This window comes from Trifolium pratense, linkage group LG6 (assembly GCF_020283565.1).
Source record: "Trifolium pratense cultivar HEN17-A07 linkage group LG6, ARS_RC_1.1, whole genome shotgun sequence".
NCBI lineage: Eukaryota > Viridiplantae > Streptophyta > Magnoliopsida > Fabales > Fabaceae > Trifolium > Trifolium pratense.
Window position 1 is genome coordinate 33576230 of NC_060064.1, and position 27857 is coordinate 33604086.

The window sequence follows — 27857 nt, forward strand, 5'->3', positions numbered from 1 at the left end:
TCACTAAATTACTCAAAGCTAAATACTTTCCTAGATGTGATTTCTTTGGTTCAAGTATTGGCCACAACCCAAGTTATGTTTGGAGGAGTATTTGGAGCTCTAAAGATGTGGTTCAAGCTGGATGTAAATGGAGCATTGGTACAGGTGAAAAAATTAATGTCTGGAACCAAAATTGGCTCAAAGCAGGGCCGGCCCTAAGGGGTGCAAACAGCTCTACAGAGCTGGGCCTCCAAATATTTGGGGCCTCAATTTTTTTTAAAAAAGTTTTTTACGAGGGGGGTGCATATAGTAATTTAGTGTAAACTTGGGGTGTAAATAGTAAGTCATCAGTCTACTTTTACCAGCCCAGCCCACATATTTTGAACGCTGATTTTCTATTTACACCCCATAGACTACACTTATTTACTGTTTACACCCCTTGGTTAAATTATTTTTTGTTTTTATTTACAATTTAAATATAAAATCGCTCTTTTATAACAATTTTCATTTTTTTTTTATTAAGGGTCTATTTTTACGATGAGAGTTGGACCTCTAATTTATTTATTTTGTCGTTTCAACTTCAATATTGTTTACAAGTTCGTTTTAACTTTAATGAGAATTATTATTTTTGTTTTTTTATATATTTATTAGGGTCCACTTTTAACATTTAAGTCGGGCCTCCGAATAGTCGGGACCGGCACTGGCTCAAAGATGGGATGGCAATTCCTACACCCACTGATATTCAGATTCTTGGTGATGTCACAAAGGTGCAGGACCTTATGTTAAGCAACTCAAAAACTTGGGACTATGAAAAAATTCATAGTATCTTTGACAGCAACGCAGCAAATCGTATATTGCAAACTCCTCTCTTTGCTTCTGTCCGTGCGGATACATTAGTTTGGAAAATGACGGAATATATTCGGTTGGCAGTGCTTACAAAAACAGGTTTATATCCACAGGACTACAACACCAACATGGTATTATTGGAGGCTGGAATCTGATATGGAGAGCAAAAATTTCACCAAAAGTGAAGAACCTTCTCTGGAGGATCGGTCGGAATATATTGTCAACGCGAATGAAACTCAACAGTCGTGGTGTCCAATGTCCGGTAAATTGGTGCAATGTCCGAGCGCAGGATTACTAATGATAGTAACAGCATCACAGAAAACTTGTTCTCAATCTTGGAGAGGCTTGACAAAAATCAGCAAGAATTATTCAGTGTCATGATGTGGAGCATTTGGAAATGTCGCAATAACCAGGTATGGAATAACATTTCTGACTCAGCCCAAACTGTGTATGAAAGAGCCAATCATCTCATCACAAGTTGGCGTAACGCTCAAGAGTTTCGTGCATTAGTAGACATGCCGCGACAGTTACCTCATCAAACAACATGGATCAAACCAAGCATTGGCAGATACAAATGTAATGTTGATGCCTCCTTTTCTTATCTCCATAATAAGGTAGGGATTGGTATGTGCATCCGGGACGATCAAGGACGCTTTGTGAAGGCCAAAACAGAATGGTTCGAGCCTATTCTTGATGTCGAAATCGACGAAGCCATAGGTTTGTTGAGTACACTTAAATGGATTGAAGTATACTGCATCTCTATGATACAGATGTGGAAGTTGACTGTAAAAGGGTAGTAGATGGCCTGTACAGTAAAAGACATTTTAATTCTGACTTTGGCGCCATACTTAGTGATTGTAGAGTCTTGTTAGCTACAAATCTTGTGAACTCAAATGTTAAGTTCATTAGGAGACAAACAAATGAAAGTGATCATAGCCTAGCTCGGGTGGCTTAAATCAGAGTTCACAAACCTTCACAAATCTTTTGTAAGTAAAGCCAAAATCATCCGAGCAAACATGAATCTGTATTTCTAGAGGGGAAGTTTTAATATTTTTAATCAAATTTCTATTTAATAGTCCTGAAACTCTAATCGGGCGTAACTCAACCCTACAAAACTGATTTGTAAGGTGAAGATTGTCTCTTACTTATAAATAAGTGTTGAGGCCATCTCTCAACCGATATGGGACTCTTGACACACCCTACAAATCGCAGAAATAAATGGTGGGTGGTCCGATAGCGGAAACCTGATAGCATGTGGCCCAACGAATCGTGAATAGACTCTGATACTATCTTAGAATTGTGAATTGGGCATAACTCAACCTACAAAATCGGCTTGTAAGGTGAGGATTGCATCTTACTTATAAACACTTATTCATGTCATATCTCAGCTGACGTGAGACTCTTAACAATTACGGGACAATGTTGACTATTACAACATAAAAATTATTTAACAATATAAAAATTATTTAACAATAGTTTCTCTCATATTTTTTTAAATATTCTCATAAAGATAGAAAAGAGAAACAATCTTATAGAAAGTTTAGCCCAAAAAAATAGAAACAATAAAAAGATTTAGTTGCAATATTGAATATTTTGATATAAAAATAAATTTTAATCTTTTAGTGAATATTTTAAGAAGATTGTATATCAAAAAAGATTTTGCATCGAAAAAAAGATTGTATATCAAAAAAAAAAATTTAAGAGCCCAAAAAAATAGAAACAATAAAAAGATTTAGTTGCAATATTTTGATATAAAAATAAACTTTAATCTTTTAGTGAATATTTTAAGAAGATTGTATATCAAAAAAGATTTTGATTCGAAAAAAAAGATTGTACATCAAAAAAACAAAATTTAAGAAGATTGGTTATTTTTTTACTTATATATAGACAGCAATCGATTTCCATAAATTCATTCATTCATTCATCGGAAGGAAGCAAAGCATAGTGTTCAAATCGAGCACTCTTTCTTTGTTTTTCATTCATACTGTATAGTTTGATTGAAAAAGCTTGTACTACTTGTTTTTTGTGCTCATTCATGGCGGCAGAGTCGAACTCCAAAAGACGACGAATAGTAGCAGAAGAAGACAGAATCAGCAGTCTACCAGACTGTGTGCTCAGCCATATCCTTTCTTTTCTCCCCACCAAAACCTCCGTTGCAACAAGCATTCTGTCGAACAGATGGCGCCACGTTTGGAAGCATGTTTCCGTTCTTGATTTCTCCAACGACTTCAGGGACGAAGCCTTATTCGAAAAGGCAATGAGAAACAACAAACTAGTCGAGCACTTCCAAAACTTTTCTGTTTTTGTAAACAGGGTGTTCTCTCTTCGTATGCCTTACCCAATTGAAAAGATGAGTCTCTCATGTGTTAAATCTCTTTACAACATCAAATCATGCACCAGTTCAATCGACACATGGGTTCGCTCTGTCATTGGACCACACCTCAAGGAATTCAGCCTCGAAATCGATCCCATTCAGAAATATCAATTTGAACCTCCAATCACCCTCTTCACTTGTACTAATCTCGTTTCCCTCAGGCAAGCAAGCAAACCCTTTTAGTTATTTTAATATTCTTAACATAATAATAATGATTTTTTTTTTTGTCAAATAGTCTAGTAACTAGAAATTCCACCGTTATGGGACGGGACAACATAATAATTTTACTAACATATTTTTTATTTAATGAATTACAGTCTCATTGGGGGAACAGGAATGTTCTCGTCAATATATATTGACCCACGGTTTGCTGAGGAAATTCGTTTACCATCACTTAATTACTTGAAACTCCACATGAGAGATGTGGATATTCATACAATGAATGGCTTCCTCGTTGGCTGTCCTATCCTAGAAACTCTAGATACTCGTCTTTTTGGTTTTAACTATAAGAAACTCCGTGTGCCATCTACGTTAAAGAGGTTGAAAATCAGCAGTGTTGGTTATGGTTGTTATTGTCTAGAAATGGATTTGTATTCGCTTGGTTTTGACGATCTTAACACATTCAGTGATGTTGGCAACTTGCAAAACGTGGTGAAAGCGTCTCTTGATGTTTTTCGTTGTTCTGATGGTTGTTATCTAACTAACAAATTAGTCAGCTTCTTCAATGTTCTCTCTGGAATAAAACATCTATCTTTGAGTATTTCAACAATAGAGGTATAGTTTTATTCAGTTTTATTATATATATATATATATATATATATATATATATATATATATATAATAATATTAGATGATGACTTATGTGTTTCACTAATCAAATGCCTACACATATTTCCAAATATTTTTTTGATCACAACCTAATCATCTTGATTTTTTTACTAACTAGTATTACATTATTACTACTTGCAGTTGCTACTAGGTGACCCTGTTCATCTACTTTTCCCAGTACGTTTCCCAGAATTCCGCCATTTACTTCATCTGGAGCTCATTCTTCCGTGGTTCAACCAAAACTCTCTATTGAGCCTACTTCATGCTTGTCCTATGCTTCAAGTTCTTATAACTCAAAACGATAAGGTTTGTTGACTTCTTAAGTTCGTTTGATTCAAGTTTAATTTTATTTAACTTCATGTACACCACTTAATAACTTTCATGTGCAATGTATCAATTTAACGTTTTTATGAAATAGATTACGCAAGGCCTCATTTTATGCATACTTAACTATATATGATTAATTACCATTGATTGCATCTTATTTATGGTGTGCCATTGTGTCTTTGACAGAAAGAATCAACCTCACCAGAATGGACTACACAATCAACTGTTCCAAATTGTATTTTATCACATCTGACCTATATCCAATTTAAAGGCTATGAAGGATGTCCAGATGAGCTGTTATTTGCAGAGTATATTTTGCAGAATGGACTTGTTTTGAAGAAAATGAGTATTGCTGATATTTCTGTAGACATTTTGAAGTACTACATCCTCAGAAGATTATCTAATGTTCCAAGGGCCTCTAGACTGTGTCAACTTACATTTGATTGAGCTGTATCACCATAAGGTGTAAAAATAAAATAAAAACCTACTCTATGACAGATGTTGGGGGATAGCTATGCTTCACAATCTCTATCTATTACAAATGTTGGGAGATAGCTATGCTTCTAATTTGAACTTTTTATTCATTGAAAGGTCCTTGTGTTAAGAGGCAACTGTTTATCAAGGCCCAAAGTTATCAAAATTTGAAATTTGTAATTTTATAATTTTGTAAACTTTATTAGTTTAAATTGCAACAAAACACTATTTCCTTGTTCAATCTAGAACTCTTATTAATATTATATTATATAGGATAAAATATGTTTTCAATTCTTACTTTTATAGAGTTTTGGTTTTCGTCCATGTAAAATAAAATCATTGTTTTCATCCCTACAAAATTTTTTATTTTGTTCTTAGTCTTTAATGCGCAAAATTTTTACATTTGTTTGAACTTATATATGTTTAACATGATATATAGACATAATATAGATCATTTTGAACATAAAAATATCATAATATTTGCATTAACATGTCAAAATAATCCGTTATCTATCCAATCCATCTACCAAAAAATCCATCCAATATATTATAGAGATTTGCTTTTTGGGCCCCCTGAAATGACCAAATTAAACCTCTCGCTTTCTAGGATGCGAGCACTTATCAACAGGAATCAAACATTAAACGTCCAGCGTCTCGACCCTTTTACCACTAAGTTACACATCCAGGGACTCTAGTACTCAAATTGATTCGATATAGATGAACTTTGTTAGCCACATGACTCAAAATTAAATTGTAGGCTTAAATATATTAGTTTTGTCCCTACAAAATTACCGAGTTTCATTATCTTATCTATTCTCCTCAAAAGACCAAAACAGATTCCAAACTAGGAAGAAATATTTTACTTGGCCAAGGCCAACAAGCCATCTTGGCTATAACTTTGACCTAATCAATGTTTGGAAAAACTTGATATTTTCATTGACTATGAACTATATATGTAAATACACATTCATTCTGAGTTCACATGCACAACCTTCTATGTGTGATCAAAACCTCGCTTCAAATTCATGTGATCAAAGGTAAAAAAAACCTATAAACTTCCCTTAATACTCCTGATTTCGCCTGAAGGAACAAATGTGTTGATGTTTCAAGGGGGCAATTACACCACACACAACTTATCCCCTCTTGATGAGGTAAAACTCCTCTCATGAGGAGGTTGGACCTTGTAGTCACACGGTCATAAAGTAATTGCCATAAAAAAGAATTACTTTTGAAGGAGCCAGACTCTCCCAAATCTTAGAAAAGATTTTTGCCTCACAAAGAGGTAAAGGGGGCACTTCATTCAATTCTTTTGAGAGCGAATCAAAAGCCGACTTTACCGAGAAAAAAACCATCGGAGATTGAATAAGCAGAACTTACATGTCTAATCTACGCTGCTATTTTGTGCTACATAAATTTACCGTCACTAATTCAAGCAAATTCAACACACAAACAACATTAGGCTTTCAAATTATCTCATTTAGCATTATTTAATAATTGAAAGCTGTAGAGTTATCAAATAATCAAAACTAAAGCAAGTTGAACATGTGGCAGTAGCATATGATGAATTATTTGTTAACAAACATAACATACAACAATTTTCCTATTAAAGAAGCAAGAGTTTGCCACTTCCTATTGAATGAAAACAAGAGTTTTTTTCTTGTTTCCAAAAATTTTAAGGAAAATGCTAAGCATATAAATATGGAAATTTTGTCTCGGAACTTGTGCATTCAATGCATCGAAAATGTAAAAAGTTATTTTATCAATATTAATTTTATCTTTTGTTTCTATATTTGGTATGCTTAACAAGTGCCAGCTAATTATTTTTTTCAGTACACAAATCTGAAGAAAAAGCAATTAAATGACTTCAATGACCACCTCTACAGGCATGGCAATATAACCCATACCCGCGGGCACCCACCAGTCCCGCCCCGATGTTGACGGGGAAAAACCGATTTGACTGGGTTTGAGGTTTCCCTTAATTTAAAAGACGGGTGGAGCGGGTAATGGGGACATTGATACCCACCCCGAATCCGTCCCCAAACCCACTCCGCGTATATCTAATTACATTTTACCTCTCTTAAATTATAAACTCTTAAACAAAGTCTTAAATTATATTCAATTGTTTGTTTTTATTTTTAAGTTGTGTATTAAACAAAGTTGTTTTTTCTATTTATATTGGTTCTACTTTTCATGTTAATGCAAAGTTGTTTTGTTGCGAATCGGGACGGGTTTGGGGAAACACGAACTTTATGGAGATTTCTCCAAAACCGTAAAATGCATTCGAAGCATTACTTTGTATTTCAAGAGGGGGCAAAAAAATTTAACAATTTTAAATTACATAGTACTTCTCTTTTTATGCAAACAAAATATGCTTTCACAAAATGTACTGGGAGTATCTTTACTAAAAGATTTTTTTATGACAAAAACATAAAAATTTAATTTAATTTCCCAACTGATATTCATATTAGAAATGATAAACTTGTAGAGAAAGGAACTGTTAACGGATCCACGTAACATGAAAATTCTACTTGTTTTGCAGATGGTAATATTGCACCGGTAACATTGAATACAAATGCTACAAAGAGATTGCCAATTTCTTCTTTTTTCAATAAATCAGGAGAACATATTTGTAAAACAAACATGGTTACAGAGGCGAAACTTGAATAATTCTTTTAGTAGAGAGGGCATATCCTAATTAATATTATTATACCTTATTGGAAAATAGCTGGATCAAAGAAATTCAGAAACTTTGAGGTATTGAATCATGTCATTCCACCAAATAGAGTTGAAAATGAAGTGCATGCAAGAAAATACAAGGGACAACTAATTATGCAGACCAAACCCAATCTGAATCACCTTTGAATTGATTCAGTAATAAACAAATAACAAAGTAGTTTTAGTGAGAAATCACACCTTAGGCAGATATAACTTAGTCAAATGTAAGTTGGCAATTTGCAGAGGCCCTTGGCACATTAGATAATCTTCTAAGAGTGTCAAACTTTTTGTTTGGGTCCACCGATATATCAACAATAATCATTGTTTTCAAAACAAGCCCTTTTTGCAAAACATATTCAGCAAATAACAACTCATCTGGAAATCCTCGATATCCTTTTAATTCAATGGAGGCCAGGTGTGATACAAGACAACTAGGAACACTTGGTTGTGTAGCACATATTGGTAAGGGTGACTGATCCTGCCGGCAACAAAAGACACAACAATGCAACTTACATAAGATGCAATCATAGATATAGTAATGAATAATGTTATGCATCCTTGTCACTATTTGGAGTATGCAAAAAGCGAGGCTTTTCTATAATTTATTTCATAAAACCATTGGATGGATAAATTTCACAACAAAGTTATTAAGGGGTGTAGATGAAGTTAAATTTACCAAAACTTCAATTAAACAAACTTAAGAAGTCAACAAACCTTGTCGTTTTGAATTATGAGAACTTGAAGCAGATGGCATGTCTGAAGCAGGCTCAGCAGAGAATACAAGTTGAACCATGGAAGAATGAGCTCTAGATGAAGTAAATGGCGAAATTCTGGAAAGTGTAGATCAGTGGGGCCACCCAGTAGCCACTGTTTGTACACAACAAGCAGTAATGATGTCATGTTAGCTAGTATAAAACTAAATAATGACGATTTATACCATAATTTCTTTGTTATATCAAAATCATAACACTAAATATATTATGCAATGGTTAGAAGGCTGATCTATATATGATATGTTTATATCTTTGACGCTTCTAACTTGGGATTGTTGTTAGCGTGATATTATGGAAATTGTGTGGAGTGATTGATTCTAAGACTTGTATACATGTGAACGTATTTGATCAGTGAAATACATTAGTCACCTATATTTTAGTATGGAGAAACTTCACACTGATAAGTCAAAAAACAGGAGTCAAGATCCATTTTGAAAGGTTAAAGATTTCCTTTTAATTCATTTGAAGGATTTGAGAACAATCTTTTGAGTTACTTATAATCCAAAAATATGTACGTGGATTGATGAGACTTCTAAACTTTTACTACTTCCAACCAAGGTGTGTGTACCTTACAGAATGATTTTATTTAGATATAGGCTGAAAAACAAAACTTGTACCTACTAGGCTACTGGGACTCATCTCACTGACATATTCATTATAGCCCTCAGTATGAATAGCCCTCAGTAGAAAGCAAATCTAGCCTCTAATAAGAAAATTGGGCATCCACCAGCTTTAGGGGGGCTGATGAAAATATTGTACCATAATTACCTATATTTGTCTTTGTTATATATCCAATCATATCACTAAATTTAGGTTGTGATTACAAAGCTTATCTATGTGTGATATGTACATATCTTTGACACTGTTATCTAAGGATTATTGTTAGCGTGATATTATGAATATTATGCGGAGTGATTGGATTCTAAGACTTGTATATATGTGCAAGTACTAGTATTTGATAAGTGAAATATGCTATTCACTTGCAAATAGCGGCCGCTATTTCCGCTTCTCTAAATAGCGGAAAGCAGACCTGTAGCATAGCGAGGAGGGGGTCTGCCGCTACGGCTATCCCGCTATAGCACCTCTATTAACATCATAGCTATATCTTATAAACCATGATAATAAAATTATACCTTTGTTGTTGAACGACTCAACACTAGATGTTTTATTCCAGTGAGAGCGCCGAGGAGCTTGAGAAAAGTGAAGGCAGAAGCAGCCGAGGAAGGAAAAACATCAACAGACGCTTCCACCACGTTTTGCAAGTTGTTGGCATCAGTGATTGTGATATTTGCAATGCAGAGGTACTCAAGAACAGGCACATCAATTTCAAGGGAAGCCCCGGTGTCTGAATTGTTAATGATGATTTTCAACCACTTCAATGAAGGTGGCACACGAATTATACCACCGCTGTCCCTAGCATAAAAGCAAAGATCGAGAGTTTCTAGGTTAGGACAGCCAGAGAGGAGGGCATTCATGGGAGACACTTCCACATAACCGATGTGAAGTTGTAGCTTCTTTAATGACGGTAAACGAATCGCCTTAGCTCGTTTCAAGTTAAAATATACTGCACCGTTGAGACTGAACTACATGTTAATTGTTAAATGTTAGCGTCACATCATATTATTAAGAACAAGTAAAAAATAAAGGTGGCTGCATTCTGTTACACAAACAAAGGTGACTGCATTACCATAATCATATGTTTAACTCTCACTCTGCAGATTTTGCGAGGAGTCTACGAAACAAGTAATTCTTTAGTCCACTCCTCCACATTATCAATAATAATCCCAAAATAATTCTACAACTGTAAAATCTATTATCAAATTCACTTACTGTCATAGTAGTCCAAGAAATGTCAAATAAACAAGCTTTTATGTTGTTAATTCATAAGTTATCATTAGCTAAAATCGTATCTTTCATAAACTATTAAGCAGGTTTATGAATTATTATATTTGCATAAGCTCAAAAATAAATAAATCAATCCAACAAATAGAAACAAACAGGATTGACATTCTCACTATAACAACAAATAAAAATAATAAATATACTACTCAATAAATAAATAAATATACCCAGCCAGAAATAATAACAAAAAATAAAAATAAAAAAGAAACGTTCTTGCTTGCCTGAGGGAAACTATATTAATGCAAGCAGAGAGGCTGATGGGAGGCTCGAAGCAATATCCTCCGTCGTCGTCGTCGTTGGAATAGAGAGTGAGGTCGAGTTCCTTGAGATGGGGCCCAATGACGGAGTGGACCCACGTATTGACAGAATAGGTACAAACCTTGTGGGCGACGAGAGAATGGGTACATGAGAGACGCATCTTACTAACTTCGCAAGGTTTGCGGAGAGTGAAGACGCCGTTAACAAAAACCGCTAAGGTTTTGAAGAGTTCTAAACGGTCGTCGTTTGGTTGAAAAAAGTCGTCGTCGGAGAAGTCGAGAACTGAGAGATGTTTCTTCCAAATGTGGCGCCATCTGGGAGAAAGAAGGCTTGTGGAAACGGCGGTTTTGATAGGGAGGAACGAGAGGATGTGACTCAGTACAAAGTCCGGTAGATTGCTGATTCTGTCTGCGTTTTCTTCCATTTTTGTGTGAAAAAATTTGCGATTGCTCTGCCTTTTCACGATTCAGAAGAGCCACCCATATGAATTGCGGCGGAAAAAACAGATAGATAGATGCGAGATCCAAGAAACTGACTGCATTGTACATCCATAGGATTTGGTTTATAGAATAATAGGATTTGGTTTTAAATTTAAGTTTGATTTTTTATTTTTTTTGTAATAAAAAAAAATCTCTTTTTTTATTATTTATTTTAAACAAATCTCCTCACTGAACCAAACTCTTTGGTGGCACATGTTTTAAAAGCTAAGTATTATCCTATTTCTTCGGGCAAAACAGGGCAACGGTTCAAGCTATGCCTAGCAGAGCATTCAAAAGGCTAGTTTTTTTTTTAAAAAAAGTTGATGGTTTATAAGTACCACCAACTTGTTTACAAAGAAAATACTACATTTGCTACTGTCAATGATCGAACCCCTGACCATCAGCCTACACCCGCTCAGTCAGCAAGTGCCAACTGAGCTACCCCACCCACCCCATTCAAAAGGCTAGTTGGATTCTAAAGAAATGGTGTTATTGGGTGGTTGGTAAAGGCAACAATATCAACATATGGGAAGACAGGTGTATACATTCACAGATGGGGAATAATATTTGGTCCTCAAAGCCTAATGGCACTACCCTACAGAACGTGTCAGACCTCATTGACCAACAAAACATGTGCTGGAAATTAAACATTGTTAAAGCAAAATTTCCTACCTATTGAAGCAGCGAAAATATGTAAAATTCCTCTTAATCCATATGCAGATGAGAATATTCTTTGCTGGCAGGGCACAAAGGAGGGGTCTTATACTGTAAAGTCAGGCTACTATACTATCATGGACTGGACTAGAAACAATCAACCAGAAGGTCAGTCTAATAGGCAGTCAAGCTCTGATAACATATGGAAGAAAATTTGGGGTCTCCATAACCCTCCAAAACAAATTCACCTCATTTGGAGGATCTTTCATAATGCTCTACCTATTAAACCCAATTTAATTTCTAGAGGAATCCTATGTGACAATCTCTGTCCTAGATGTCACAATGGCCCTGAAACCATGGAGCACATATTTTTACACTGTGAGTGGGCTCATAAAGCTTGGTTTTATTCCCCACTCACTATTAACACTAATTTCATCAAAGAGCAGAATTTGTGTGAATGGTATACACACATGCTTACTACTATTGATGGAGAATATATTCAAGCAATCACTAGTATCATATATAGTTTATGGCATGCGAGGAATCACAAAGTTTTCAAGGAAAAGAAATACCTGTTAAAATAACTGTTGATAAAGCTCTTCAAAATTTACACGAGTATAAAAAACATTCCAGCAAGCGTAGCCTCAATCACCATGTTTCGCCTATCTCGAACATTCGTCACAACATTAATGGTTGGAGTCCCTCGCCTCTGGCCTGCTTAAAACTAAACGTCATTGCTCATCTTAGCGATGAAGGACGTTTGGGGCTAGGTTGAGTTCTTAGACGGCCGGATGGAAGCTGCGCTGGGGCATAAATGACTAAATTGAAACCTAATGGAAACGTAATGAACCAAATTGATACTTTTAAACGTAAGAGACCAAATTGAAACCTAAAATAAACGTAAGAGACCAAATGTGTAGTTTTTAAAGTAAAATTAAAATATATTATTTATAATTCAATATATTAAGGTATTCAAAGAAATTCAAACATAAGAGCATCTCCAATGGTGATACCGCTTTGGGTATCATACATTATTAATAAGTGGTCCCTACAATGACACGTAATATTTATGCAACTCATACATATTTTACTCCAATGGTGATACCACTTTTTGAGTATCATATATTAATGACAAACAGTAATGTTTTGACATATATAGAAGCTATTAAATTGGATTTATATAGCAAAAACAAAAATAATAATAACAATAAATTGATGATACGGTACCTTATTTAAGGTACTGGTATCATCAATTTTGATACCCTCTGTGCCACGTCATGGAACTCCAATGATAAAAAAGTTAAGGTACCGTATCATTAGTCTATGAAACTCTCTTAGATACCCTTATTGGAGATGCTCTTAGAGCATCTCCAATAAATGTATCATAGCGAGTATCATAAGTTTATGATCCGTACCTTATTATTTTATACCATTGGAGTTTCATGATGTGACATTAAGGATATCAAAATTAATGATACTGTACCTTATTTATGTTATTAAAACCTTTGATCATATTTCCTTTTCTTTTTAAAACATTATCATTTGTTATTAATGTATCATACCCTTAAAGTGCACAATTGGAGCAAAATATATATGAGTTGCATAGATATTACGTGACATTGTAGGGACCATTTATTAATAATGTATGATACCCAAATAGGTATGACCATCGCAGATGCTTGTGGATACACTTATATATACAAAGGGGGTAATTATATAATTTAATATACAATATTTAGGGCTCGTTTGGCCGAGTTTTGTTTTAGAACTTATGCAAACAACTTATGTAATATAAATTAGGTTTTATGTTAATTTATAAGTTCACACGTAGTGAAAATTGTAATTTTATAAACTTTTCAATCGTAAACTACGTTAACAAACTTATAATAATATGAGTCTGTTTGACCTGACTTTTTTAGCTCTTTTTTAGAGCTTTTGCAAACAGGTTATGCAATTTTATATATTATTAAAAGTTTGTCAAAGTAGTTTATGATGAAAAAGTTTATAAAATTACAATTTTCACTAATGTGAACTTATAAACTAGCATAAAATTTAATTTATATTACATAAGCTGTTTACATAAACTATAAAAAAAGTTCGGCCAAACAAGTCCTATATAAAAATTGCATAAAAAAGACATGGCAAACGGGACCCTTAATACACATATATTTGGGTGTCATTGAACCCAAACTCTAACTCAAACTCAGTTTCGCCCGTTGAACCTACGGTTTCCACTGTGTTCAAAATCATCCTTCACTGGGAAACAAACCATAAAACTTCATCACCTTCAATACGTCGTCGTAAGCAGTTTAACCAGTTGAACCGCAATCACTCAAGAAGCTTACGCTTCAAGTCCGTGCCCTCGATCTCTTTTCTCCTCTTCATCAACAACTCGCTCCTCCCGATTCCGAAAGGTTCAAATTTTTCTCTTTTCTTTTCATAAATCTTCACTTTTTTCTATTCTCAATGTTTATTCTAGTTAACTTACGCCTTTTTGTTTCCTCATAATCTTGCAGCAAGAAAATTGGTGTTAATGACAAGGTTAGTTTTATCTTAATTATGGTTTTATTTGATTTGAGTTTTGTTAATTTTAATTTTGTTACCTTAATGCCCTTGAATTGATTAAGAAGAGATGTGAATTGTATAAATTTTGAATAGTTTAATGGATATGTTCTGCCGGTGTAAATCAGTTTTACAGTGACATTCATCAGAAAAAAACTTTTTTTTTTCTTTTCCATGTCATAGAATTGACGTGGGGTGTAGCGGAGTGATTTGGCAGAACAAACGTTTGCTATGAAGTTGTCTAGGGTTATAAAGTTCCTTTTTTTGTGGGTTTTTTGTGAACTGATGAAGGTATGCTAATGTGGTTTTGTAATTGTAATGAAAATTAGGTAAATGCTGAGTGTGGTAGAATTAAAAGCACTAGTCAACCTCCGCAACAGACAAATTCTGCTACAAAGAATCAGTATTAACAAGCAGGGAGTTCTAACATGCTTGCTCTTCCAGGTATGAACATGATACTCGTAGTAATAGTTATCATCTTGGCATATGGTTATGATTATCTAGTTGGTGGAATATTGATGAATTAACATCTGGGTCGTTATGGTTTCTCAGTATCGTCTTGCTTATGTGGTTAACATTAGGCTTCTTGTTACATTGACGTTATATGTATTACATCAGTGAGAGTGTTATATTGTTGAGTTTTTCCCTGGGTTTGAATTTGTAGGAGTGTAAGGTTTTTATTAGGTAGAGTAAGTGTTTCTCGTATCTCTGGGTACCGGTATGCGTACAGTACTTCCCCGGCCCCGTACCCCCAAAGTACCAATTTTTTTCCCTTTCACGTGGGTATGCGCGTGGTACGTCTGGGGTCGTGCGTGGTAGAACTCCCTGCTTGTTAAGACTGATTCTTTGTAGGTGACTTAAAATAACTGAATTTTGCGACGATTACAAACTTTGGCTATCCTATGAAAAAGTCTCTTCAATTTTAAAATCTGAAACAAACTTAAACTAAGACTTTGCTCCATACTATAGTGCAGAATTTTGAAGATAAATTTCTTCTTTAACTCTAACCTATATATGGAAAAATCTCTTTAATATATGAAAAAATCTAAAACAAACTTTAGCTATTCTTCTGCTTCCATATCATAGTGCAGAATTTTAAAGATAAAATTCTTCTTAACTCCAGTCTATGAAAAATCTTTGATTTTATACTAAAATACATATACTATAATATTAGAAAATCACAAACTAAGGTCTGAAATTCATTAAACAAAATGCATGATTTAATACACAACATTATTGCAAAATTATTATTATTATTATTAAAAAAGCATTGCAAAATAGTCTAGGTCTGATACACCAAGATAGAAATAATTTAAACCAAGTTGACTGAAATCATGTCCAGTATACCACAAAATACATAAACCATGAAAAAACAAACATCAAAAACTTAAACAACAAAGAAACTTCAATCAGATTTCTAAATTTCCCAATCAGTCATCACGTTCGACTTTGACGCATGCAACTATTGGAGGCTTGGTAATTGATCCTTCACAATCATCAATATCAACCATCACAGCCGATCCAACACTTTCAGAACTCCCCTTTGTCATTGCCTTGCTGCTTATAGTTATCTCTACATCTCACCTCCTATGGTGATTCATCTGCAATGTTTGCAGCACAGTAAAAATAAAAATATTAAGTAAATAAAAGTAGTTATTATAACAGATGCAGAAAACACAAAAGGAAACTGATTTGTTAATAATATCATCATCGATCACCCTCTTAATGGTATAATTACACCAGTTATGCATTAGATTGCCATCAGGATTTTCAAATTTAAACATCTTTTTTCCAACCAAAATATCAAAGTCTTTGGGATAGGCGCAAGTTTTGCTACTCTGTATAACAAAATCAAACAGTATAATCCGTAAGTGGGCGGTGGAATTGGTACCCTCGGATTAGTCGGTCTTAAGGTCAGATACCGAGGTTTCGAAAGAAAAAAAGTACAATATCAAAAACTCTAGTTACTATATAAATTATAAGTTAGTATCTATATGCACCAATATATATCTCACTGTTTGATTCAATCAAATTTTGCTTTGTTTGCCATTATGGAACTTGTGCTGGGAATAATTTGTGTTGGATAATGAATTTTATCTCTCCTTGCATATCTCTCCTTAAAGAATCATAATACTACAACTGAGATGTCAATGATAAGTTAAGTTGTGCATTGAAAAATGTAAATCAATTCGTGCCTCATTTCATCAAAAGTGAATCAAATAACAAAAATCCTACAGTTTATATGATACAATTAAAGTATGAAACCCAAAAGAAACAACTAAAAAAGCATTAGAATAGATAAAAGTAGTTGAAGAGTGAAAGACATAAATCAAAAGATGAGTCATAATGATGGGATGTTCAAACTTCACAATATCTGCCAATTTTAATAGAAAATAAAATCAAAACTAAATAAACAAATAAATTTAAACCAGAACATGATTAGATTGAAAAGAGAGTATTCACCATTTTCTTATGGTATACAGCCCTTATTTCTTCTTCTCTTGCCGACCATTATTGAGGACTGTCTCCTGGAAAACAAATTAAGGTGAAATCTGAATCAAATATGAAGGTGAAAGTTTAAGAAACATAGGTTGCTATCATATGCCATCACTCTTGTTCAACGTCAGACCTGCAAAGGAGCAAAACCAGGGAAGTCAAGTATGGATACAATTCCATCACAGAGCACACTGCAAAACCAATATAATGAAAGACAAAATGGGTTTATAAATACATAAGGATGTCGTAATATTAATAACCTAATCAAAGCCGGAAATGATGTCAGCGATGCATAAACTGATATTCTCAAATTGCACCGCAAATCTGATGCCAGAAACGATGCTGCCAGAAGTCATAGAAGGGGCAGCCATCGATTCATTACTGCCGGCGAAGTGGTGGGAGTCATAGACGGAGGAAGAACCGGCTGGTTTGCGCTATGCCATTGATTCGTCGTCACCGTTGGTGAAGTGGACGGTCACTGTGTATATGACTTGCTCTAATTATGAAAGTTAGAGATGATTTCATATATAACTTAATTAAGACCAAAATAAGCAATTTTACCAATCTCAACAAAACATATATTGATGGAGATATGAGGTCCTTGCAATCTTTCAGTGCTTCCATATATCATGGTAATGAAATGAGAGCTCTCCACGATCTGAGAAGATCCTGAACAGTGATGGAATGTGTGGTCTTGGTGCATCAACAAACTTATTTTTCATATCAATAGAAGACTTGTTTTGCTATTTTCATATCAATCCTCATAAGCAAAGGAATTGCACACACAATATCAATAAGAACGTTGAGAAAAAATTACCTCGACGGCGAGATATTCAAGGACAACAGAAAGGTATCAGCACTGATGCGCTCAGTGTATTTGCCAACCTTTAGAAACCGAGCTTAACAGCGTCACATCTGTCGTGTTTCGTACAAATTAAGTAAACTCCCTCTTGCTTGACCTTCAGAAAACATATATTTCAAAGCACACAACAAAAGCACTTCAAGATATTGCATAATTGTCTTGAATAAAGACTAACAAACCAAAAGTATAATATGTAAAAGAAGAGAGTAAGAATAAAACATAATTTGTTTCACACTCACAACCTTTGTACATGGTTGGGTTCAGTAAATTGATGGAATGATAACCTTCATAACTTCAAACACTAATTTAAAGTAGTCAAACCTTTAATAATTCTCACCTTATGCGGGATATCATTTTTAAGCTCATAACCGCATATCTATATTCAATTCGGGAACTCAACCGAGTTCCATTGCACAACCCATGAGCTGGATCCATATTTCTCAATAACATAACAGGAACTCAAACTTTCAATTTTAACTTATGATTTGGAAGGCCCGAACATGTAATTGTATTTAAAAATTCGGGAGTGTATATATCATCCGGTCTGTCGAAACCAGAGCTATCATTTTCTAGAGAATCGTAGCTCAAATATACTTTGTCTTCGCCGTCTATCAATGACAACATGTACTCATTAATCAAGTCAACAATTGAATTTTTTGGAGTCAATATGGCTCTATCTTGAAAAAATGTAGGATCTTTCATATTATCAATTATAGATGGATATATGGCAGTAACAATCGAGACAATAGGATCATCTGATCTTTGTATCAGAATATCATCTGGAATACGCAGGTTAATGTCACCATCATCTATGTCTCCAATACTTCCATCACCAATTCCCAAAACCCAATATGAGAACATTTTCCTTTCATGTAGATCTTGACCAACACTACCATACAAAAGTCTCATATTAGTGATTAATGTTAATACCTCGCAGTGATGCCAAATTCTGGATGAATTAATGCTAGCATTTACAACTGCTTGCCTAGTTCCTTTGGGTATGACCGGTAGAATTTGTCGAAAATCACCACCAAATACGACAACTTTTCCCCCAAAAGGAATGTGTTTATTGCGTTCATCATAAGGTGTAAGAATATCCCTTAAAGTGCGATCAATTGCCTCAAAACAATATTTGTGCATCATAGGAGCTTCGTCCCATATAATGAGTCTTGCTTTGGCAATCAACTGTGCTAAATGATTGTTAGGGTGAATAGTGCAAGTAGAGTATTCATCCACATTTATGGGAATGCAAAATCTGCAATGTGCAGTTCTTCCGTCAGGTAATAGCAATGCTGCAATACCACTTGATGCAACATTTAAAACAATATCGTCTCTTGATCTAAATGCAGTAGATAAAGCTCTCCAAATAAAAGTCTTACTTGTTCCACCATAGCCGTAAAGGAAAAAAATGCCCGGTTTATTTTCATTCACCCTTGTCACAATATTATCATATACTCTCCGCTGCTCCATAGTAATTGTTGACATCAATCGAACATGTTCATCAATCAACTTTTGTTTGTCATAATTCAACTCATCGTATATCAATCTGTTTCCAAACGCCGTCAACAATTCTTTATCAGCCTGAGGCATTGGTGGAAAATCCTCTAAACTGGCACAATTACTTTGGAGCAATTTCTCAATTTCTGCAAGTGCGTAGCTCTTGATTTGATCATCGCTCAAAACTAAATCTAAAATTAAATAAACCAATTTTTCAATTTTATGTTGGTTGAAACTATCAGTGATGAAAGATAATTCTATATATCGTTAAGCAAATAAAATGATGATGTCAAATTAAAATTAATAACTTTTTACCTGGAATTCGTAAAATCCGTCTCTGTCGGTGTAATATGTCGTCGCTCAATAAAACCCAAGTGTTGTTCCAAACAATCTCTGGTCTAGATAATTGTTTGGATATCAACAAAATAGCGAATAATCTTCTTAAAAAATTTGCACTGTCCCAATACCCCGCCTCTTTGATTCCATCTATATATTTCTTATCATCATCAAGAAATCCCATAGCAAAGCAAGCTTCCTTGAATGTCTTGTACGATACATTTTTAATTGATTTGATTACAATATATATACTTTTAATTGTTTCAATCATTATTAATATCTAATTATTATTTGAAACAAAATAGCTACGGTATAAATAGAAATTGATGATAGTAAAAAGAAATTAGGTTAAAAATAATTTTGAATCAATAATATTTTTATAATTTTTACTATTATTTCAATCATTCTTTCAAGATTTGTGTTTTTTTTATTGGCTGATAAAAAAATAAATTTACATAATTGATGATAGTAAAAAGAAATTAGGTTAAAAATAATTTTGAATCAATAACTTTTTTTATAATTTTTACTATTATTTCAATCACAATTTAACGTATAATCAAACTTAAAAGATGAAAACGATTTTTTTTTTTAAATTAGGTTAAGAAACTTCCTAATAAATAATGTTTTTTGCTTAAAAAAAAAGAAATCAATAATTTGTTTTTTTCTTTTAAGATTTGTGTTTTTTTTTATTGGCTGATAAAAAAATAAATTTACATAATTTTTTTTTTTAAATCGATAATAATGTATAATTTCATGTAAAAAAAAAAAACTAACTTTTTATGGCAAGATTTATTACCAATTGTGATGTTTAACACCTTGTGGATGTAATCTTAATCACAAATAGTTTACTTGCCAAAGTGGTTGAAAGACTTTATTCATAGCAAGTGATCCTAGGTTCGATTCCCATTGACAACAAATTTCTTTTTTTTATAATAAAGTAGATAGTGAAAGTTCCCTCCAAAACTTCATATGCAATTAGGGTTAACCTAGTTGCATATTATAACCATTATATATAAGAAAGATAAGATTATATGGACGTACCCGTACGTACCTTAGTTTTTTTAAAAGTATTGTACCACGTACCGGTACCGTACCCGCACCTATGCAACGTAGGTTTATGGAAACTTTAGTTATATGCTTTTGAGGCTAAAATGTGTCGGCTTATGCAGACCTTAGGTCTCACGACCAAGGTTTTAAATAACAGTCATGGTGACATATCTAGTGGTGAATTGCGACTAATGCGGTATCAATTATGGTTCTAGAGACCAAAAAGTATTATTTTTACTGCCCATATCGCAGTCGCCGACCTTTTGTTAAAACCTTTCTCAGGATGACTACTTCTGTGGTAAGGGCTGCAGAAGACAAGACCAAATTGTCCATGACAGCTAATAATTTTTGCAATAGTTTTTTAGAATGCCAACTCTTGTTCTATGTTCCTTTTTACACAACTCTCAAATCTTGAACCTGATTTTTCTTTTCTTTTTTTTGAAAAGAGATTTTTCTTTTCTTTTATTATGGTTATTATGATGCACACATTTGGATTTTGGCCTTTAATAGCATCAGTTTGATGTGTCGCCTTGTGTATTATGGCATTCCTTGTAATATTTATTTTAGGTTGGTTAGCTATCTTTAAAAGTCTGCCCTATCCCAAAATGTACATATGTTGGCTATGGACAATATTTTACTAGCAAATAATCTGTTGACTCATGGATATCAGATTTTTGATTCTTAACTTGTCAGTTTTTATGATTATATTTTGACATATTAACAGTTGGGATTACATCTTATGTCCGGCTGGCAAAAGCTTAGTAATGAATCATGTGGTGTTCAGTATTCCAAAATATTGTTCGAAGAGCCTATTTGGCTTTCAATAATTTATGAAACCATTTATTATGTAAACTTGATAGAAGATTGCAGAAGTTGTTAGAAGTTTGCTTCAGTGTAGCATTTTTTTGAAAAGAGATTTTTCTTTTCTTTTATTATGGTTATTATGATGCACACATTTGGATTTTGGCCTTTAATAGCATCAGTTTGATGTGTCGCCTTGTGTATTATGGCATTCCTTGTAATATTTATTTTAGGTTGGTTAGCTATCTTTAAAAGTCTGCCCTATCCAAAAATGTACATATGTTGGCTATGGACAATATTTTACTAGCAAATAATCTGTTGACTCATCATGGATATCAGATTTTTGATTTTTGATTCTTAACTTGTCAGTTTTTATGATTATATTTTGACATATTAACAGTTGGGGTTACATCTTATGTCCGGCTGGCAAAAGCTTAGTAATGAATCATGTGGTGTTCAGTATTCCAAAATATTGTTCGAAGAGCCTATTTGGCTTTCAATAATTTATGAAACCATTTATTATGTAAACTTGATAGAAGATTGCAGAAGTTGTTAGAAGTTTGCTTCAGTGTAGCATTTTATTTTTTTTAAAAATAAATAAATGGATTCCTTGCCTTGAAAATATTCTGTTCCATTTTATCCTTTTTCGTATGTTCATAAATGTTTATACAAAATCTTGAAATCATTTTTCATTACTATTCCGTGCTTCAGCAGAAAGGAACACCATATGTTCCAAATGAAACATAGATTGTGTCACATGCAGATCATGCAAATTTTTCGAACAGCTGTTATTTACTACTGGCTCTTATGTTTTTGTTTCTTTACAGGAATGATCACGGTTTCCAGGGCAAGAATACAGTAGTTGTTTCTACCTCTGGCTCATCTGAAAGGTTCTGGCTTTCTCTCTATGCCTTTATATTTTAAAATTTTATCTCAATACACTTTTTGTTGGTTATGCACACCATCTTCTGTTTTTGCTCAATATGAATGTATCTAGGATTAGCATTCTGCTGATTCGACCTTTTTGACTAAACTGTTGTAGTTTCAATATACAGGAATTTTTCAACATCTGCTTTGATGGAAAGAATGCCAAGTAAATGGCCACGACCTGATTGGCATGTGCCATGGAAAAACTACAGGGTGAGAACTACTTGACCACTATTTTAACTATTTAATGATAAATAAATGGCTTAGCCGCTTAGGGTGTTCTCTTTTTCATTCTCAGATTATATAAACCAAAACAAATGTAGTTAGGGATGCTGGTGAACTAGTTAGTAGTTTAGTCAAGGAACCTGTTTAGTTCCATCATCCTATTGCAGTCATTTTCTTACCACCCGTGCAAGGTTACCTTGGATTAGTTACATTCAGAATTTCAATTTGTCTACTGGATTTGGATTGACATCTTGCTGTTGGTAAGTGCTTACCAAAATTTTGTGCTGGATAATAAAGAGAGAGAGAAGTCTGTGTTGGCATCCACTATGTAGTAAAAGAGATTTTTAAAATCCATTTAATGCATTGAACTGGTAATGCTTTACAGCAAATAGGTGTGCTATTTCCAAGCATCTGTAATTCTACCCAACATCGCAAATTTCAATTTTAAAACTTGGCTATTCACATGCTGCCACTATATCCAAAATAATTAGTTTGTGTTTGCTAATGTCGTAATTCTTTCATTCTAATCAGGTCTGGCGTACATAATTTTTCTGAAATCCTTTTAAACTATAATACTCTGATATAATTTTAGCTGAGAATTTTCGCCATGATTTATTTTCTGTAGGTCATCAGTGGTCACTCAGGATTGGTGAGATCTGTTGCAGTTGATCCCAGTAATACATGGTTTGCTACTGGTTCTGCAGATCGAACTATCAAGGTATGTGATCACAAAATGCATGTCATAGTTTCTTGTTATGAGAAGGCATGTAGATAAGACTGAAAACTTGATGATCCATGTTGAATTGTTCATTCTGTGGGTTGCTTTCTTTCTTTGCAATTTAATCCGAAACAACTGTCTTTTTTAAGTAACTAGAGCAGTAGCCTGTGCCATGCGCGGTGCATGTTTGGCTTGTCACTATGCTTATTCCTTTTGTTAAATTACTTTCTGATTCAAGTTTCTTTGTATTCTTTTTGCTAGAGTTATTCTACTTTTTTTTGTTAAATATATAGTTTTAAATATTGACTCATTATTATCATATATTTTCTATAAATTGAAGCTATGATTTGAAATAGTTTATTAACTTATTCATGTGGAGTTTATAATTTTTTTTCTGTCTATCTATTTAAATCTTTGGATTTTGTTTTTTTGCTAAGTTGTTCATTTGGGCAGATATGGGACTTGGCAAGTGGTGTTCTAAAGCTCACATTAACAGGTCACATCGAACAAGTAAGAGGTGAGAAGCCAAAGGTATAAATATTTAATAGTGTTGGCAGTTATTGTGAACTGGGTTAATACTAACAGCGTGCTTTCTCTACAGGCCTTGCTATTAGCAACAAACGTACCTACATGTTTTCTGCTGGTGACGATAAACAAGTTAAATGTTGGGATCTTGAACAGAACAAGGTTATTAGGTCTTATCATGGTCATCTGAGTGGTGTTTACTGCTTGGCTATTCATCCCACAATTGGCATTTTACTTACCGGAGGACTTGATTCTGTCTGCCGGGTATGGACTTTGTTGATATTGTTACTTGATGGTATCTTTAGATTTAGGTGGAAGCAATACCTTCTGCTTGTCTATTTCTAATTTTTTTATTAAATATGTTAAGGAAATAGAAATGTGATCACTATGCTTGGTGCTAAACTTTCAGGTCTGGGACATACGTAGTAAAACACAGATTCATGCTCTTTCAGGTCATGAGGATACTGTCTGCTCTGTGTTTACACGGCCAACGGTATGCACATTTTCCTCCCGTTGTCTATATTTTTTATTTTTCAAACTGGCATATAGGTTTTCTGCGTAGCTTAGTTCCACTACAGGTTCTTTGATATGATAATTGCGTACACAAATTTCATCATTCAAATGCAGCTTTGAAACATGTCTTAATATAGTTGTATACTTTTAAACCTTCTTTTTTCCTTACTTTGGAGCCTTATTCTGCTCATATTTTTAATAGGACCCTCAAGTTGTCACTGGTTCTCATGATTCTACAATCAAGATGTGGGACCTTAGATATGGTAATTTATTTGTTTTTCTCTGTTTGTGCTGTGATTACATGCACTTGAATTCAATTCCTGTATGAATTTTTACCAATCTTACACACAATGCGTTCATGCAGGTAAAACAACGTTAACTCTTACAAACCATGAAAAGTCTGTTCGAGCCATGGCTCCACATCCTAAAGAGTATGTGTTCAATATCTGTTGATTGTTACTTGGAGAATTATTAACTCTTTAACTATGGTTGATTTTCTTAAAAAATTGTTATTTTATTGTCTTCTCAATCTCACCCCTTCTTCCTTGTTGTCTGCAGGCAAGCTTTTGCATCTGCATCGGCTGATAATATTAAAAAGTTCACACTTCCGAACGGAGAATTTTCTCATGATATGCTGTGAGTTCATAAACTTATTCTTATCATTTGTGTGATTAGGGAGGGGGGTCATTAACTAGGTTTAATGTTTATGGTAGAAGAGAGAAAAATGAAATTGGATTGTAATTGTAAACTGTTACTGAAATGAATCTGAAAGAAAAGATTATGTAGATGACTCTCCGATATATATATAGGGGAACTTTCAAATAGGATGGATGTTAAAATAAGATGGTGAGAGGATTAAATCATACCGTACAGATCAAAAGTACCACACACAAATTGAATTACACATGATATTTTCCTGCAACCATCTCTTTCCTCGGTCTGTCTCGGAATCGCCGAAGTTCTGTCCTTTTGGAATCTTCCCAATAATTTCTTTCAACAAATTAGGCTAATAAAAAATACACTAATATCTTGAAAATCATTGCAATGGTTTTGGTTATCTCAATTTAAGATGAAGAACCTTGTGTTTTCAACTCCAGGTCTGTTAAAATTAACTTAGGATCAGAATCCAAAATTAATCTAAGGTGAGGTATCGGTGGTGAAAGTGTGTAAATTAGAATGAAAACTGATATGAATGCGGAAACAGGGAGCTGGTGTTGTAGTGAGGATTAACGGTGGTGGCGGTCAAGACAATATTTAATTTTGAGAGACCTCTTGTTTTTTCAATTCTAGATCCAGAACAAAGCTAATGCAAGAAATTGGCTTGGGGAGGAATCAAAGTCTTGGAAGAGATCCAGAATCGAAGAATTGGAAGAGATGTATGGTGGCTGCGTTCGTGGCGGTGAGAAGAGATGGAGAGGATCTGTGTGGTTGGGAGTGTGTAGAACCAAACTAGAATGAAAGCATGATAGTGAGGCAAAGTAAGTTGGAAGAATTGGAAGAGCTAGAGAAATGGCTTGTTGTTATAGAGAATGAGAAGAGACGGTGAAGAAGAAGAAACGTTGAAGAAGACACAGTAGGCAAATGAAAACAAGGTTACATACGTTAATTCTTTAGCAGCAAAAATCTTTTATTAACAAACTCACCATAATATAATGCATGTCTTTTTTTGACATAATTTTGTATAATAGAAAATATGGATCACACAGACAAGCGCGGCGTGCCTGTCTGGCCGCTAGTAGATTGTAAAGACTATGCTACTAAATAACTGTAACTAACGGAGTTGCTTACAGTTAGTTATAGATAAACTATTTTAGGATAAGCTAAGCTTCAAATGAAACTAGTAAAAACATAAAACTGGAATTATAAGCTGCAACTAGTGCAAATGCTAGAAAAAGTGAATGTGTAGAAAGAGGAATATTAACCGGGCATCTCTATACTCCCCCCTCAAGCTAAAAGAGGGTGTGAGTCATTGAGAATTTGAGCTGGACCACACATTTTTAGCTTGGATAGAAAACAGTAAATCTGGATGCAGAAAGAGCGGCCCTTAGTAAAATGATGTGCTAACACATGAATAACTTGAATAAGCTTGCTGAGCACTTTTTTTAGACAACAAAGAAGTCAATTTCATGTTGCTTCAAAGATATCAGTTATAGAAATATGGTTTGATGCTAATTGATACATTTTCATTTTTTTTAATTTTTTGAAAGTATTCATTAATTTATGTATGTGCAGCTCTCAACAGAAAACTATTATCAATGCAATGGCTGTCAATGAGGAGGGTGTTATGGTTACTGGAGGTATTTTCCCTTTTTTTCATGATCATGTGATAAGATTGATTTGTCATACGGAATTCAACTATATTTTCTGATTTATTTTTCCTGTTTCAGGTGACAATGGCAGTATGTGGTTCTGGGATTGGAAGAGTGGTCACAATTCCCAGCAATCCCAAACAATTGTACAACCTGGTATGCATATTAGACTGCTTTTACATGTTAAGATTGATGCTAGTTAGTTCTACCATATACACAAGATTGACAAGCATATTTGTTCTTATCTGTTTTCATCTTTCCCTCTTACAGGTTCACTGGATAGTGAAGCTGGTATTTATGCTTTAACCTATGATATCACCGGTACGAGGCTTATAACATGTGAGGCAGACAAAACCATAAAAATGTGGAAAGAAGATGAAAATGCCATTTAAGAAACACATCCCCTTAACTTCAGGCCTCCTAAGACCTAAAGACATCCGCCGGTTCTAGTTATGTTACTTGAAGATCTTGATGTACGACTAATTTATTCACACTACCTTTTTAACACACTTCTCATCATCTTTGTCCCATTATACTTGCATAAAGATTATTACTGCGTATGTATTTCAATATTTAATAGTTTTGCAATTCACTTTAGTGAATACAATACAAAACCCTCAAAACACAGAAGAAAAAAAGTCGGACATGTATGATTTGTGATATCGCATCATCAGTCAAGGTTTCAGTTGATGAAACAAAACTCATTGTGTGAACTGCCAAACATATAGCAAAAGAGTTATTCAAAGTTCATTGTGTTTAGTATCAACACTGGAAACTGAATAAGCAAAATGTCTCTTGTAAGACTAGGTCAATGACAAACATCAAAATATAATCTGATTTCCCTTATGACAAAAATGATAAAATTCCAATATTGAACTCACTAATTTATTTATTGCATAATAAATATCCCTATAGTACCTAAAATTTACAATACTTAGAGTGAAAGAAACTCATAATTGATCCGGTACATAAAAGATTTACTTAATTCACATATAGTAATACGTACTGCAACAGTCAAATTGAGTGCAAATACCACAAGACTATCTTATTTTAGATGCAACAAGTCAATGTGACAACCACTTACATAGTACCATAGGTGGTCTTTGATGGAACTAAATCTAAGGTACTACTAACTATATGCCACCATGGTTCCATCTTTGCTTATGCAAATTATTTGATCTCCTATACTTTTCAACCTTAAAGTCACATTCACGGAGATCACATGTTTGAACTTGTTTTAAAGTTATATATGGGATATATATTACGTGAAAATACCATATCTTATGTATAAAGTATCATCTATGAATTTTAAATAAAACTAGTTCTAATATGGTTAGAACTATTGGTTAGCTTTGTGTGTTGTGACACTGGTATGGCTATGTACTTTGTATTTGATATTATTGAAACCTTTTGCTCAACTAAGAATCGAT

General features: G+C 33.9%; 3 protein-coding genes, 1 long non-coding RNA gene and 1 pseudogene across 8 annotated transcripts; 2 read left to right on the forward strand and 3 right to left on the reverse strand.

The window, feature by feature from the left end:
- The first annotated feature begins 2860 nt into the window (after window positions 1-2860).
- On the forward strand, window positions 2861-4852 carry LOC123892135 (FBD-associated F-box protein At3g52670-like). The gene is made up of 4 exons (XM_045941965.1): window positions 2861-3360; window positions 3517-3973; window positions 4244-4333; window positions 4541-4852. The coding sequence occupies exons 1-4, from the start codon at window positions 2861-2863 to the stop codon at window positions 4799-4801; spliced, it is 1308 nt and encodes a 435-aa protein (XP_045797921.1). The 3' UTR covers window positions 4802-4852.
- Window positions 4853-7266: 2414 nt separating this feature from the next.
- LOC123888665 (F-box/FBD/LRR-repeat protein At4g26340-like) lies at window positions 7267-11047 on the reverse strand. 2 transcript variants are annotated; one of them, XM_045937779.1, is made up of 5 exons: window positions 10440-11047; window positions 9450-9894; window positions 8258-8410; window positions 7742-8021; window positions 7267-7575 (listed from the first exon to the last, which is right to left on the reverse strand). In XM_045937779.1, the coding sequence occupies exons 1-4, from the start codon at window positions 10898-10900 to the stop codon at window positions 7758-7760; spliced, it is 1323 nt and encodes a 440-aa protein (XP_045793735.1). In that variant the 5' UTR covers window positions 10901-11047; the 3' UTR covers window positions 7267-7575; window positions 7742-7757. The 2 variants fall into 2 exon arrangements, with proteins under 2 accessions (XP_045793735.1, XP_045793734.1); XM_045937778.1 differs by having other exon boundaries at window positions 7568-8021.
- Window positions 11048-13756: 2709 nt separating this feature from the next.
- LOC123888666 (protein pleiotropic regulatory locus 1-like) lies at window positions 13757-27175 on the forward strand. Of its 3 annotated transcripts, none has more exons than XM_045937781.1 (15): window positions 13757-14023; window positions 14126-14150; window positions 14501-14615; window positions 22038-22100; window positions 22266-22350; window positions 22988-23080; window positions 23534-23597; window positions 23682-23869; window positions 24015-24098; window positions 24321-24381; window positions 24483-24549; window positions 24677-24754; window positions 26351-26415; window positions 26506-26583; window positions 26698-27175. In XM_045937781.1, the coding sequence occupies exons 5-15, from the start codon at window positions 22288-22290 to the stop codon at window positions 26817-26819; spliced, it is 963 nt and encodes a 320-aa protein (XP_045793737.1). In that variant the 5' UTR covers window positions 13757-14023; window positions 14126-14150; window positions 14501-14615; window positions 22038-22100; window positions 22266-22287; the 3' UTR covers window positions 26820-27175. The 3 variants fall into 3 exon arrangements, 2 of the variants coding, with proteins under 2 accessions (XP_045793737.1, XP_045793736.1); XR_006802262.1 differs by lacking the exon at window positions 26698-27175 and adding an exon at window positions 25409-25710 and having other exon boundaries at window positions 13780-14023; window positions 26506-26572; XM_045937780.1 differs by having other exon boundaries at window positions 13786-14023; window positions 22253-22350.
- LOC123888667 lies at window positions 15422-17908 on the reverse strand. Of its 2 annotated transcripts, XR_006802263.1 has the most exons (5): window positions 17485-17907; window positions 17229-17336; window positions 16928-17145; window positions 16635-16800; window positions 15423-15772 (listed from the first exon to the last, which is right to left on the reverse strand). It is a non-coding gene; the product is annotated as an uncharacterized LOC123888667 (long non-coding RNA). The 2 variants fall into 2 exon arrangements; XR_006802264.1 differs by having other exon boundaries at window positions 15422-15772; window positions 16928-17163; window positions 17229-17908.
- Window positions 17911-19546, reverse strand: LOC123892136 (annotated as a pseudogene).
- Window positions 27176-27857: the final 682 nt, after the last annotated feature.